This window comes from Ictalurus punctatus, chromosome 2 (assembly GCF_001660625.3).
Source record: "Ictalurus punctatus breed USDA103 chromosome 2, Coco_2.0, whole genome shotgun sequence".
Taxonomy (NCBI): domain Eukaryota; kingdom Metazoa; phylum Chordata; class Actinopteri; order Siluriformes; family Ictaluridae; genus Ictalurus; species Ictalurus punctatus.
This window is the reverse complement of record NC_030417.2, coordinates 31664812-31679481: the sequence shown is the minus strand read 5'-3', so window position 1 is coordinate 31679481 and position 14670 is coordinate 31664812. Positions and strand designations below refer to the sequence as shown.

Genomic DNA, 14670 nt, shown 5'->3' with positions numbered 1-14670 from the left:
TTCTCTCTTTACAACCGTGGTGAGCAGAAAAGCATCTCATAATGCGCAACATACTAAACCTTGAATTGGATGGGCTACAACAGCAGAAGACCACATTAGGTTCCACAATATTATATTAGGTTAGCCAAGAACAAGCATCTGAGGCTATCATGGGCACTGACCCAGCGAAACTCGTTGAAGAAACTCGTTCTTCTGATCTTCAACTGTAGCTTGGGTGGGCCTGTACGCATTCTGCTGGTATTCTGCTGTTGTAGCCTGGCACAAACAGCCATGCCACTGTTAAAGTCGGCAGAGATCACATTTTTTCCCCATTCTGATGTTTGATGTGAACATTAACTGAAGCTCGGGATTTGTATCTGGCTGATTTTTTTACATTGTACAGCTGCCACATGATTGGTTGATAGGACAACTGCAGGCATTCCTATTAAAGTGGACGGTGAGTGTATATCCAAAGTTAAGAGGTTTTGTGGGTTTGTCACTTGAACTTGTTGTTTGTTTGTGTGTGTGTGTGTTTGTGTGTGTGTTCTCACTGCTGACCCGTACAGGTCTTTCATGCTGGTGACCTAGAGAAGAAGCTCACATGGATCCAAGCTCATATGTTTTGTCGGAAACACGGAGCTGAACTAGTCAGCTTTGCCAACCCAGATGAGGAGACCTTTATGTTTCAGGTCCTCCATGAGGCCTTTGGGTAAGTACGTGGTCAAGTGCGTGTCTAGTGCTGGATTGTATACTAATATCAATTAGACACTGGTACAAAAGTTGTCAAATGATCACAGTTGTCACAGCGTGACTGGGAATTATATCTCTGTTTGGTTGTATGCCCAGAGTGGAGGAGGATCATGAGCAGCACTGGTTCTGGATTGGCATATCACGCAGAATCAGTGACAGCTGGACATGGAGTGATGGATCTGCTGTAAGTGGGACACATGCAGTATCTCTCAATTTCTATTTGTATTATGTTACAGTTCATCACATTATATCACCCACTTATCATATAAGAATTATATAAGTATTCACATAAGTAAAACCCAAACATAAAAAGCTTGTATAAAGATTAGTTAAATATCTATCCATTTTTTAAAATGCTATGTGTCCCATCAGGTCTCGTATCAGAACTTTGGAAGGGGTCCGTATAGCTCAGCACTGTGTGGAGCAGCTAATGTGGCAGATATGAACTGGGTAAAGGCTGACTGTAATTCTGAACTAGACTGGATCTGCAAAGTACCAAAAGGTACTCTTTTTTAATATCTCTCTCTGCCTCTCTCTCTCTTTCACTCACACACACACACACACACACACACACACACACACACTAAATGTGATGTTTTCTTTGATTCAGGGAAAGCTGAGGTAGAACCTGAGCCTGCTGAAGGTCTGTAATTATTTATTCTGTGTATGTTTTTGTATGCTTGTGTGTGTGGGATTATAGATGTGTATTTCTCCTTCCAAGACAACACAATACACATATTATGTTATAAAATTAATAGAATAAGTTACTGTGCAAATCGTTTATGTGTGAAAATGTGTCAAAGTGTTTTGAGGAGTCAAAGGCCATGCTTCCCAGTTGGCCTGACAGACAGAGACATGCGCTAAGGCCACACCCCTTCATTGGGACTAAGGTACAGAGGCGACACATGCTTCTCTTGGACTGGCAGGTATAGAGGCCATAGGTGCTTCTTAGTACTCAAACTGATGCTTCCTCATTTCCTCGCTCCTCCGTTTTCTAGCCTGTGACCCGGAAATCAATCGACGTCAACCATATTGAAGGACATATCAATTCTCTAATTGCATGGCGAGGAAAGAGGAATGAGGAAGTTTCCAGAGGAGTTAGGAGCGAGGATACACTGGTGTATCCTGTGCGGTTTGTTTTTTGTCGAAAAACCTCATGCACGTATAAATTCCCCTCTTCCTTTACATCTGCCTTAATCTCAAACAAAATGTCTTTTGATGATGTGATGGAATTTTATGTGAAAAATGATGAATATTCCTACAATGAGGATTGTAATTAAAGCCGCTTTCCCACTGCACGGTACGGCTCAACTCAACTCGACTCGCTTTACTTTTCTGAGCTTGCTTTTCCACTGCCGTTTAGTGCCGCCTCGATGTCGGTGCCATCTTCCACTCGTCTTCACGCAGGAATAATGTATTATCGAAGCCCTGTACAAAAACACAGTCAGGCCATATTCTAAATGCTTTTCCTGTTCATTGAACATGGACCCTATTAAGGATGTAAAATAACTGATAACTAATTCTAGAATCTACGTAGTGTATATATGACTAAGTTAGATTCAGTTGCGACAGGAGTGACTTCAATAAATAAGTTTGGAAACCGGTAACAAGCGAGATGAAAAAAATTTGTAATTTTATCTGTAATGATATAAATGATTGCCCTGCGATGGATTGGCACCCTGTCCAGGGTGTACCCCGCCTTGTGCCCGATGCTCCCTGGGATAGGCTCCAGGTTTCCCCGTGACCCTGAAAAGGATTAAGCGGTATAGAAGATGGATGGATGGATGGATGGATATAAATGATACATCATTTTCAATTAATAGAATATTACCATACGCAAAGTATGTATTAAATGACACACATTTATTCAGGCACAATACAGAAGAGGAGAATTAAGGAGAATTCCTTACTCCCTCAGTGCATGGCTCACATTTAGTATCGGCTCAGCTCGTTCGGAACCTCGACCGAGGTGGTACTAAAAAAAAATTACCAGGTTCTATGCACAGTGGAAAGCCCCCAAAAAGCGAGCAGAGTCGAGTTGAGCCACACCGTGCAGTGTAAAAATGCCAAAATTGATCCTTGCATGTTTGGATATGCAAAGCTGCACAAAAGCTGTGATATATTATGTATTGTTCATTAATTCATTGTTGAAGAACCCAAACATTTCACATATTATCAGTGCATTTTGCTTTATTAAGAATGTCGTTATTAATCAAGCTCCAACAACATAACGGCAGATCCCTGGAGTGCAGTGAGGAAATCCAGCTGAGCACAGTCATCAGTAATTGACGTCGCTTTGAAGTGACGCTTGAGAGAGCGAGGATATTCCATTGCTTCGATTCCTCTCTTCTCGCATCTCATCCTTGTATCCTTCCTTTGCATCCTAAGGGGGTGGAGCTAAGATGCAAGGAAAGGAAGCGAGGATGCACAAATAAGAAATGAGAAGCACCCCTAGTCTTTTTCACTGAGACTGACAGGTACAAAGGCCATGCCTCCTTCACTGTAAGTGACATGAACAGAGGCCACACCTCCTTCACTGGGACTGACAGGTTCAAAGACCATGCCTCGTTCACTGTAAGTGACATGCTGGGACTGACAGGTACAAAGGCCACACCTCTGCACTGGGACTGAGAGATATATAGAGCGTGTGTGTGTGTGTGTGTGTGTGTGTGTGTGTTCTTGTGATATGACACATAACGTGTATTAAACTCTCCACAAGCTCATTATGAATCAGGTGATGGTAGTGATCGCATCTTAGTGAAAATCAAATTGAGTGAAATATGTGTGTGTGTGTATGTGTGTGTGTAGACTCTGGTCTGGACTGGGTTGATTTCCAAGAAGCTCAGTATAAGCTGTTTGAGCATCGCTCTACATGGGGGCAGGCCCAGAGGATCTGTTCCTGGTTTGGTGGCTCTCTCGCCTCCATACATTCTGCCAGTGAGAAACAGTTCCTGGCAAGCACTCTGCGCAAGGTATGCTCACGGGGGTAAACATCCTGTAAGACACAAAATTCTAAAATGTGACTAAGTATAGTCTAGAGTTAACATAAAAATGTACTCAGTATCCTTTCTCTGTGTAAATTTTTATTTCTGCATGTGTTTATGTCTATTCATGTCTTCCTCCAGATGTCGAGGATTGAGAGTGATCTCTGGTGGATTGGACTACACACATTTGAGAACGATGGACGATTCCGGTGGTCTGATCACTCTGTGCTCAACTATGTGTCCTGGGGACTTGGCCAACCTCGTCCCCTCACAAGAGACCGCAAATGTGTCCACATATCTGCATCTAAAGGTTCGACAATGCACATCTTCTTTCCGTCTTTCTTTCCCCTTCTCTCAAAAAATCTGTTTCTCAGTCTTTGTGGACACCCACATATATGATGGTTATAGCTTACTCCCTATCTCTCTCTTTCACTCTCTCAGGGGAATGGGCAGATAAAAAGTGTCATTTAGATATGCCCTATGTGTGTAAGAGAGTAAATGTCACAGGCACACCTCCTCCCACTCCGGCTCCCCCACTCATCCCAGCAGGCTGTCCTGATGGCTGGAGTCCATTCCTGCACAAGGTAAAACAAAATAAATACACTACACCTCACTCCTTATGTGTGCATCGAGCATTATTCGTGTCTTTAAATCAAATCGACCTCTTATTATGATAATATTGCCATGGAATAACATCATCGGTAGTGATTTATTGAAAATGAATGCTGATCACAAGTTGACACAAATCTTGACACAGCCAAACAATAACCAGGAGGTCAAGGTCATTTGGCTGTCTGTTTGAGAGGGATGACTTGCTTACTTTTACCTCAGTCATTTAGGAGGAGGCTAACCAATCACAGGTATCTGTCTGTTCATGTCAACAGAGTAGGGAAGTTAGTGCTCCCTTCCAAGAGTGTGAAGCTACCCTGTGATGTTACCTTAGCAGCAGTCCGAAAAAAGGTGTGGCTGACATCATGTCTGTCTTGGAGAAAGCATGGTTAGTCTATGGGTGGTAGAGAGGGTTGTCCACTAATCGTAGGGTTTGCGGTTCGATTCCCGGCCCACGTGACTCCACATGCCGAAGTGTCCTTGGGCAAGACACCGAACCCCAAGTTGCTCCCGATGGCAAGTTAGCGCCTTGCATGGCAGTTCTGCTACCACAGGTGTGTGAGTGTGTGTGTGAATGGGTGTGTGAATGGGTGAATGGGTAAAGCACTTTGGATAAAAGCGCTATATAAGTGCAGGCCATTTAGTCTTCACACTCGCAGATTAGTAACGATTGTACACTAGGAGGAGAGAATGGGAACTGGCAAATGGCAAAATTGGATGTAAAAATGTTCGAATCTGAAAATATGTACTGTATGTAATTTGACTCCATTTATTTCTGATAGTGTTATAAGGTATTTGGGAAAGACGAGGCGATTCGTGTCACATGGTCTGCTGCCCGGATGATGTGCCAAACTCAAGGGGCAACACTGGCCACAGTGCCCTCTCACATTGAGCAAGGTACCAACACACACACACACACAAATCTATTATGTATGAAATCACAACTGTTAAGCAAAGTACAATTGCTGAAGCATTCAGATTATTTTAAAACAGCATCACACCATGTTCAGGCTGTTAGTGTTCACTTTTGCATTGCTCTATATCCAAACTCTCATCGTGTCAAGTACACACACTTATATAAAGAGGTCAGATGGCTGGCTTCCTCTTGCGATACAAAGCATGCTTACGATGTAGAGATTACTTGTGTAGATTTCTTGAATGCTCAGGATTCCTTCCTTTACATGATCATGGTTTGGATGCAATCCAAATGTTACCTAGAATATTGATATATTATATATTATATAGATCTTTCTGTAACAGAGATTATTTTACTGCTAGCGAAATATGTGACGTAAAGATCTTTCTCATCCTCGGTTCTGTAGCATTCCTGGTGACTCTGCTGCCCAACTCGAGTTTTCATCTTTGGTTGGGGCTTACTTCAGATTCTCAGGGACACTTCAAGTGGGCAGAGCCTGGTTTACTTAGCTATACAAACTGGGGCCCTGGGGAGCCAGTGAACAACAGTGGGCAAAACAAAAATCCGGTATGAAAAATATATATATATATGTCATGTGCATAGTACCTATAAACTAAAATCTATGAACTAACGATACAACGATGTATGGTTTTAGTATATGATTAAGAACTAACAGTACTTGGGGTCAGATGAGCAACACGGTTTATTACTGATTGGTTACTGCGTCACACATCATCCTAGTGTGCTGATAGCATGTTGTGATTTCCTCTTCATCACTTTCATCAACTGTTTGATGTTCCAATTATGTAATTATTTATTTTTGCCTCTTCTTGTCAAACCACACACTTCTGTGCTGAACATGTGACTGTTGCCACTGTAACCGTTGCTGGAAAACAACCCCAAGTTGTGCTGCTTCCTGTTTGGAGCAGTTCTTATTTACGAATGTACAGTCCAAATTGCTATTTACCCTTTTTGTCATTTTTACTTTTCTGATTATTTTTTATTCCTTTATTCTTCAGTACATTTGGTCAATTTTCCTCACATGTGAAATACTATTTATCTCGTTTGATAACTCCATCTGTTATCTTTTCATGTGTGTGTTTTACTAGACGAATTGTGTGGTGCTACTACACGTTAGTCCTCACAGAACCACGGGAATGTGGGCATCTCGAGGATGTGAGTCAGAGAAACATGGCTACATCTGCATGAAAAACAAAGGTAACTGTTCCACATATGAGTACCGATGTGGTTTTTTCATTAGATTTAGTATATGAAATCCCGTGCTTGTGTTGTTTTAATAATCATGATAAATGGGCTACATATGTTGAGGGCTTCAATATTTAAAGAATGTGTGTGTTTATGTGTTTTGTCTCAGACCCTGCTATTCCCCCTGGTGTGGACCTTCTTCCCCCTGTTGCTGAGGGCCAGCTGGAGTTTAAGGGCAAACAGTACCGTGTGTTACAATCTCGGCTAGACTGGGAGGGGGCCCTGCATGTGTGTGAGTCTGTTAATGGTAGTCTGGCGTCGGTACAAGATCCACAGCAGCAAGCGTACCTCACACTCTTACTCAATGTCCTCCGCAAGCCTGCCTGGATTGCACTACACAGTGACGGGGTGAGTGTGTTTGTGTGTGTGTGTGTGTGTGTGTGTGTGTGTGTGTTCTCTGCGGTCTGCAAATGCCATGCTACACGTTTAAATGTCAAGCCAAATGTGTAAATGACACTTTGTATCTCTAGGGCCGTGGATACAGATGGCTGGGCGAGGAGGAAGTTACTTTCAGCAACTGGCGCGATGGAGAGCCCAATCTGATGGCTGGGTGTGGTCACATGACTATCAGTGGCCAGTGGTCTATGTCATCCTGTAATGCCAAATTGGACACAACCATCTGTGAAATGAATACAGGTATGGTGTTTTTAAAATCGAAAATGGATATTGATACCAGTGTAATAGTGCGCTCATGTCATGTCAGAGTTGAGGTAATTACAAGATATTGGCTGATAGAAAGCATTCACGTCTTCATAAACCTCGTAATTACCAGTTGAGGACATGCTGGCACCACACTATCTGACTAAACAACAGCAGCAGCTTCCAAAGTGAATGAAATTAGGAGTATTATGTCAGGAGAACATTCTCCATCATCTTTTATCATTAACTGTATAATAAATAGTACAGTATCACTTCCTGTCTAAAAGACATTAAAGCATTACGTGCATTTCTGGAGTTTAATTTATTAATAACTAATAACTAATTTATTTTGTCAGAAGACACGAACAGCTCTGTGCCATCACCTTGTAATTACGGTAATTCTGATATGACATGATCGTACTTTAAGATTAGTCCTCATAAAGCTAGTTTAGCACTAAGAACACTGACAGTGTGATATTTTATGCTTGCGACACCTTGTTCTCTGTCAGAGCGAGCAATAGATCACAGGTGGATGTATCCGGGTCACTGCCTTCAGTCAGTTGGGAACTGGTCCTGGGTTCCATTTAGAAACCACTGTTATGCGTTTAACCTGAACCAGCTGCGGCTACAGCACGAGGCCGAGCACACTTGCAAGAAAGGTAACGCGCGCACATGTACATACAGAACAACCACTCTTGATCACCCTAATTAGGCTCTGGTAGCACACAACATAATTATGTAATTGTGACTGAGCCTTAATCTATTGGTTAACAGATTTACCCTCCAGGTACACCTACAGTGCCATTAGTAAAGAGATCCTAATTTATAGTTACAATTAGGATCAGAGGGCAGCCAGATAATAAGTCATTTGACTTAAGATTTGCCTCTTTGAGTGGAACACGTATTTAACTCTTTTACCACAGTGCTCTTGAATCCTCAAATCTGATTGGTCAGAAGGTGTTTTCTATAGCAACAGTGCTATCTGACAATACTGGGTGGGCCAAAAGTTTCCATACATAGGGGGTTATGTTTGCCAACACCACTGTGGTTGTGCCTTCGTCAGTGGATGTTCGTGGACGTCCACTTCTCGGTCGGTCTGCAAAACTTCCAGTCTTTCTGAATGTGTTAATAAATTTGGCAGCAGTGTTGTGTGTTGTGCTGGCCATGCTTCCTGTTAAAGTCCATCGCAACCTTGCGACAGCTTCCTGATCCAGCCATGAGAATGATTTCAATACATCTTTTGTCAATGGTATTCTTAAAGGCTTCTGAAAAAAATATACATAATATAGAATATTTATGAAACATTTTGGAAGACATTTTGCTAAAAAGTGTTAATTTCCCCTATGTATGGAGACTTTTGTGACACGTTGTAGTTTGGCCGCAAGATGAAAAACAGTATTATATGAATGTATTTGTTCTATTACGTTATTGTTTCTATAGAAACAACTAAATCACAGTGATTGTATAGTGGATGCTCCATTCTCCAGTCTAAGTAAACTGTGTGTGTGTGTGTATGGGGGGGGGGGGGGGGGGGGGGGTATTTATTTAACAAAGGAAAACATATAATTATTGATATGTCTGAAGCTTTAAGTATGGAGGATTGTTTGAACATTTATGAAAGGAGTCTTTAATGGCAGTATTTTGTAATAGCAGTAAAGCCGTTTCTTTAAATTTTCCACCACAAGAGAGTCTTCAGGACAGAGAATGTTGTCCCAATTCGTTCGATTCCTTACTTATTTACGAATTCTGTACTCTACGGCACTAATATTGATTGAACTGGTATATAAAAGCATCTGACTTGCAATGTATGTATGTTTAGAAATATGCATAAATGGAATACACTGGTGGTTAGTGTGATCTTTTCCTCTTTCTCCTTCCGTCTGTGTCTTTCTCTCAGTGGGAGCAGAGCTACTCTCAGTGCAGGATGAGAGTGAGAATGGTTTTGTATGGGAGCACATTCAGAGCTACCAGGAGCAGGCTCATGGCGCCTGGCTCGGCATGACCTTCAATCCCAAAGGTAGCCTCCATCCAGCCATCAGGAGTGATATATTCCACCTGAACCATTACCTCAGAGTAACCAAGAATATTGGTTCAAACAAAATGTTACCTAATCCAAATATTATATTTGGATTAAATTAACAGCCGGTCAGTCTGTGATTTTTTTTCATACTGTATGTTGAAACTCTACCTGTCTCGCTCTTGTTGTGTTAAGCAGGAGGCAGCCTGCAGTGGCCGGACAGTTCGGTGGTGGAGTACACTAACTGGGAGCAGCAGGACGGTAATCTGAGCATGCTTTCTGCTAACAGCTGCTTCTGGGTCCAGAGTAACACAGGGCTCTGGAAACCTGGATCCTGCAAGAACCGCACACATGGGGTCATCTGTAAACGGCCACGAGGTAGGGCATTACATCCTAACACACAGTCCAAACGAATCCTCAAATGATTAAGTGGTCTATGGCCAAATACACAAATGAGAGCGGTATAGGATCTCACACACAGACAATCTCTTTATGTTATGTGTTGTAGCCACCATTTGAGCTGACTTCTTTTTACTAGTCAAAGTTCAGAAATATAATTTCAGTAAGTACGGAATAAAACATGACAGGGTGTGCTGTTATATCAAAATAATCAAAGACAGGATGGTGTGATGTGGCACAACATGAAGTGGAGTTACAGTTACCGCTAGAAAGTTGATTCTTTTCCAATAACAACATATCCTAAAATGATTTATTCCTCTTATACCACAGCAATTTGACAACTGCCATGGCATACATGGCCTACATATTAGCTACAGAAATGATAAGGAATTAGAACAAGTGTATTATAATATAAACTTTTGCTAGAGGCTAGCTACTATAGAACATTCATCGGCACCTTTTTGAGATTTGAACAGGACTTCTACATCATGTGGGGCTCCAGAAAACAGACATTACTGATTTGTAACAGATTAAAATTGGGGGGTTTCCTCCAGGTACTCCGGTTACCTCACCCAGTCCAAAGACATGTCTTGTAGGTTGATTGGCATTTCCAATTTGTCTGTAATGTGTGATTATGCCCTGCGATAGGTTGGCACCCCATCCAGCATGTCCCCTGCCTTGTGCCCTGAGCTCCCTGGGATAGGTTTCAAACTCCCCTGCGACCCTGTGCATGATAAGCAGTATGGAAAATGGATGGATGGATAATAATAATAATTTGATGTACAGCACACTTTTCACTGACCCCAAAATGCTGACGAAAGTTAAACACAGACGGACATAAGCAAAAGAAAAGAAAGAAATTGTAAAAAGAAAATAACAGGAGAAGAAAACAAATGAATAAACATACTGTACATCCGGAGTGAGCTAAGTCGCAGAAATATTGGACGCTTTGGAGAACAGGTGGGTTTTGAGACAGGAGTAAAATAAGGAGAGTGGGAGAGATTGTCTGATTGTCTGATAGTTAGAGGAAGGGAATTCCAGAGAAAGCTGCGAAGGTTGGGGGGGGGGGCTATGGGGGGGTCACAGAAAGCATTTGTTACTTCAATTATAACACTTTCTCAGGTAAAAGAAACTCAGCAACAAACAAGGCTGCTTTTTGACCATATTTTGATTTTCTTTTCCCTTTGTTCTCATAGGACTGGAGGCATCTGTTGTATCAGGTACAGTGCTATGTTTACTCAGCTACATTGTGTTATGTCTGACAATCCTACACTAATCAAGAGAATCTTATTCAATGCAGAATTTTTAGGCTCATGCGACTTGATAATGATAATGATAATAATAATTATCATTATCTCTCTGTGTGAGTAAATCTCTCTCTGTGTGTTTCTGTAGCCGATGTAGATCATCTTCCTGCTCTCGTTCTTATCCTGCTGGCTGTCCTGGTCCTGATTGCCCTCATTGTGGGCGGAGTTTATCTGTATCGGAGGAGGAGCTCTGGCACTGCCGGCTCCTATGAGGGCGCTCGTTACAGTCGTACTAACCTCAGCTCATTTGAAGAGGCAGAGAAAAATATCCTGGTGTCGGACATGGAGCTAAACGAGCAAGGGGAATAATGAAGAGTGATAGATCATTATGAATGACTCAGAAAACTGGCCTGCACACATGAGGACTAATTGAACTGACTTCATGTTTTGTTTTGTTTTGTTTCAAGGGTTTTTTGTGGTGACATTTAGAAAGCTGTGTGGAGCGCAGCAGATGTCAATCAAACATGAAGGTGGAACTCCACCCCTATATGGACTGTTGCGTCATACCTGCACACCAACCAATCAGAATCCACCAGTTTAAAAATCGTCTCAAAGTGGCTGATACGCGCATAGTGTTCTGCTTTTTATTCTTCACGTTAACTCTTTCTGGCAACTCAGTTTATAACCATGTATATGTTTCATAGATATCCATCTGGTTCATCGTATTTTTAGCATTACAAAAAAGAAATACTCAAAAAAAAAAAAAAAGACCATACCAGCTCAGATTTCCAGGTACAAATGCACACACAACCGCACAATCTGTACCAAAGTGTTATACCATAGAAGTATTTTTGCAGACCGTGACTGTGACGTGGTTCTATTTTTAATTCATTAGTCTTTTTTTGATTACCTCCAGCTAAAAGGAGAATTAATTTTTGAGTCCACAAATCATCTGCCTGTGGGGTCCCCCCTGTTCATGTCACTTTTCTCTCACCTCTTTGCTTTCTCTGTTTCTCTTCTCTCTCCAGTTGAATACTGGGTGCTGTCTGGATGTGATAATCATAGTGATTAGAGATGAAAGGAATTGATAGCATGTGGAGCTTTTGACAATACAGAGGCAAGACAGGGACATGGAGAGAATGTCAGGGGTAGAAATGAACTGTGTGTCTTAAAGAATGAGAGTAATTTAAAGGTCTTTTCAGCATGGTTGGTGCTACTTAAAGCTCAGCTGTGCTGCTGAGATTTGCTGGAGCTTGGCACAATTTGGTATCTTTTTTTGGAGTAAACTATGTTTAGTAAATGAGCTCTTTTGAAAGTTTTACAAAAATGATCTGAGGAATGTCACTAACTACAGCTACTAGATGGCTAAACCTTTTTTTTTATTAAATCTTTTTCAGTTATGAAATATTGATTCATAAATTCATAGGTTCAAGCAGTTCTTTATCTTTATGGCCATTCCTGATTCTTTTTGTTGTTTTTGTAGTTGTTGTTTTGTTTTAACATTCTTAAAAGGTTTCAGATTCTGTGCAGTTGCATTTTTTCCTTGATTATTTTTTTCCTCTCTCTGCTTTTGGCGAAGGCGTGGGGTTGAAAAGGTGGATCAGGTCTGGAACCAATTTCAGCTTCTGAAGAACAAGAGATAGAAAAAGAGACAGGGAATGAGAGAGTGAGAGAGAGAGAGCGAGAGAGAGAGAGCAAGAGAGAGAGAGAGAGAGAGAGAGAGAGACAGAGAGTTGTCCTGAAGGGAAAGAAGGGGCAAAAGAGCCTTTAGGTGATCAGGAAGATCTGTGCAATTTCAGGCTGAAAAGTCGCTGCAGTGCCTCTAGTGGGCAGTCTGTGTCATTACAGTAAGTGAAGTCTGTGGTTTCACAGAAATAGGTCTTGTATGAGCATTTCATCTCTATGTACATGTTATGTATTCATCAGAGAGCATAATAACTGTCCAGTAGTGTGCATAAACATAAAGAAAATATACAGCTCCTGCCATGGTCTTGTTCACTGTTGGAGGTTTGGTCATGGTGCAGTATTCGTGAGTCATACGACACTTTCAGAATTTGATAAATGGCCATTTCCTCAGCAGAGGAACTGCCACGTAGGCGAGTCTCAATGCGTGCTTGTTTTTTTTTTTTGTTTTTTTTTTCTAGCCTCACATTCCATAAAATGTTTCAGCATTTTGCAATAATACTTCCCAGAACACTCATGCATACATTTTTTTCCACTTTTGACCAGGGAACATAGGCTATATGATCAGATATGGACATTATATTTTATTTGCAAAACTAGTAAAAAAAAATAAAAAATAAAAAAAATCAAGTTGTTGAAAGAAAAAAAAAACTAGTACATAATTTATATGGTTTTATAATTTGCTGAGATTTCAGCCACGGATGTCTGTGACAGTTGATTTTTTTTTTGGTCTTAACTCCAAGGAAGAGAAAAAGCTGGTGATGGAACAGCTGTTTAAAGCTGCTATGATGTAAGTGATAACAGGAAATAACATCATACAGATGTTCAAATACATTAAATAGAACTATATACAATTCGTTAATAAATGAAAATGTATTAATAATTATTGCAATCAAATGGCTGTGGTATAAGAGGAATGAAACACATGCTGTTATAAGAAAATAATTCCTTTTCACATCAAGCCACATCACACCATTGTGTTTAATTCCTTACTTATCAAATACATTTTTTAAATAATTGGATTAACATACTATTGATAGTAGCTTTTTTTCCCAGCCTGTGATGAGGCCCTCTGCTGGCTGTGGGGCCCATAACGGCCATTTAGTTCACTTAGGAGTTGGCTAGCCCTAGTGTGATCCATTTGCTTTAATCAGATTGACCATAATTCGTTGGTAGTATTGGAATTTAAGCAAGCAAAAAATATGTGACACAAATAAGCACATAACGCATCTTTTTGATGACTCATAACTACATGTCCACTCATTGGCTGTAATGACGCACAAGACAGAATGACATTGTACATGACAGCAGAAGAGTTGAGGTTGTGACACTGTTTCTGACCCTGTTGTATACTGTTATGACTTGCGGTAAAGGCTAAAAATGGACTTTACCGTAATGTGAGTCAGAATTTGGATGAACCATTAGCTGACACCAGTGGCTCATTAGTGTTGGTTTTGATTTGAGGAAATCAAAATGTTGGGGTCCCCCCCCACCCATTTCTTTCTTTTTGTCTGAAGGAGTAGATGAATTGACTTGATTCTTTGTCAGAATGGTTTTCTGATTTTCCATTATGCACCTGTTGTCTACTTGTTTTGAATAATTTTGTTTGTTTGTTTGTTTGTTTGTTTCATATGAAATGAATAAAGTATATGTTGGCTATGCGGCAGTCTACAGATTGATGTTCCTGTGATCGGTTTTCTGTTGTGTTGACATTCTTGCTTTTAAATTTGAATTTCTACCTAGAGAGATCATAGGAGCCTTCTCAATATCAACAAAGTTGTGATATTTGTGACTCTTGCTACAGTATGAAACAACGTCACTGCCTGTCATCTGCCAGAAAAAGAAACTTTTTTTTAAAGAATGACATTTGACCAGACTTTCACAAGCACACTGGGTACGTAGGTGATACATGATGGTGCAGACATCTCTCATCTGTTCAGAAATGGCAGTCTAAATTTCACAAAGATGGCATCTTTTAGTGTCTTTTCAAACCAATGGCCCAGAGTGCCCATTTTCTACAACACCACATGTCACTGTCCACCAGAACCCGAACGTGATTACCTCAGCAGTAATCCTCACCTCCAGACTCCAACATCATGCCATCCTCATCATGTCACAAGTTTAAAGGCTCATGGAAAAGTATTTACTCCGATATACAGTTCAGTCCAAAAGTCTGAAACC

General features: G+C 40.9%; 1 protein-coding gene across 2 annotated transcripts in view; it reads left to right on the top strand.

Moving 5' to 3' along the window:
- mrc2 (mannose receptor, C type 2) overlaps nucleotides 1-14150 on the top strand; it is a 51809-nt gene extending 37659 nt beyond the window's left edge. The window contains exons 13-29 of one of the 2 annotated variants that reach the window (XM_017454932.3): nucleotides 546-688; nucleotides 826-913; nucleotides 1102-1231; nucleotides 1340-1372; nucleotides 3538-3701; nucleotides 3855-4023; nucleotides 4155-4297; nucleotides 5105-5219; nucleotides 5645-5805; nucleotides 6348-6456; nucleotides 6614-6852; nucleotides 6975-7140; nucleotides 7653-7802; nucleotides 9041-9160; nucleotides 9359-9538; nucleotides 10756-10779; nucleotides 10955-14150. In XM_017454932.3, coding sequence (XP_017310421.1) covers nucleotides 546-688; nucleotides 826-913; nucleotides 1102-1231; nucleotides 1340-1372; nucleotides 3538-3701; nucleotides 3855-4023; nucleotides 4155-4297; nucleotides 5105-5219; nucleotides 5645-5805; nucleotides 6348-6456; nucleotides 6614-6852; nucleotides 6975-7140; nucleotides 7653-7802; nucleotides 9041-9160; nucleotides 9359-9538; nucleotides 10756-10779; nucleotides 10955-11175 — 2355 coding nt within the window. In that variant the 3' untranslated portion in view covers nucleotides 11176-14150. Of the gene's footprint in view, nucleotides 1-545; nucleotides 689-825; nucleotides 914-1101; nucleotides 1232-1339; nucleotides 1373-3537; nucleotides 3702-3854; nucleotides 4024-4154; nucleotides 4298-5104; nucleotides 5220-5644; nucleotides 5806-6347; nucleotides 6457-6613; nucleotides 6853-6974; nucleotides 7141-7652; nucleotides 7803-9040; nucleotides 9161-9355; nucleotides 9539-10755; nucleotides 10780-10954 lie in introns of both variants that reach the window. The other variant, XM_017454940.2, reaches the window with a different exon arrangement.
- The last annotated feature ends 520 nt before the right edge of the window (nucleotides 14151-14670 follow it).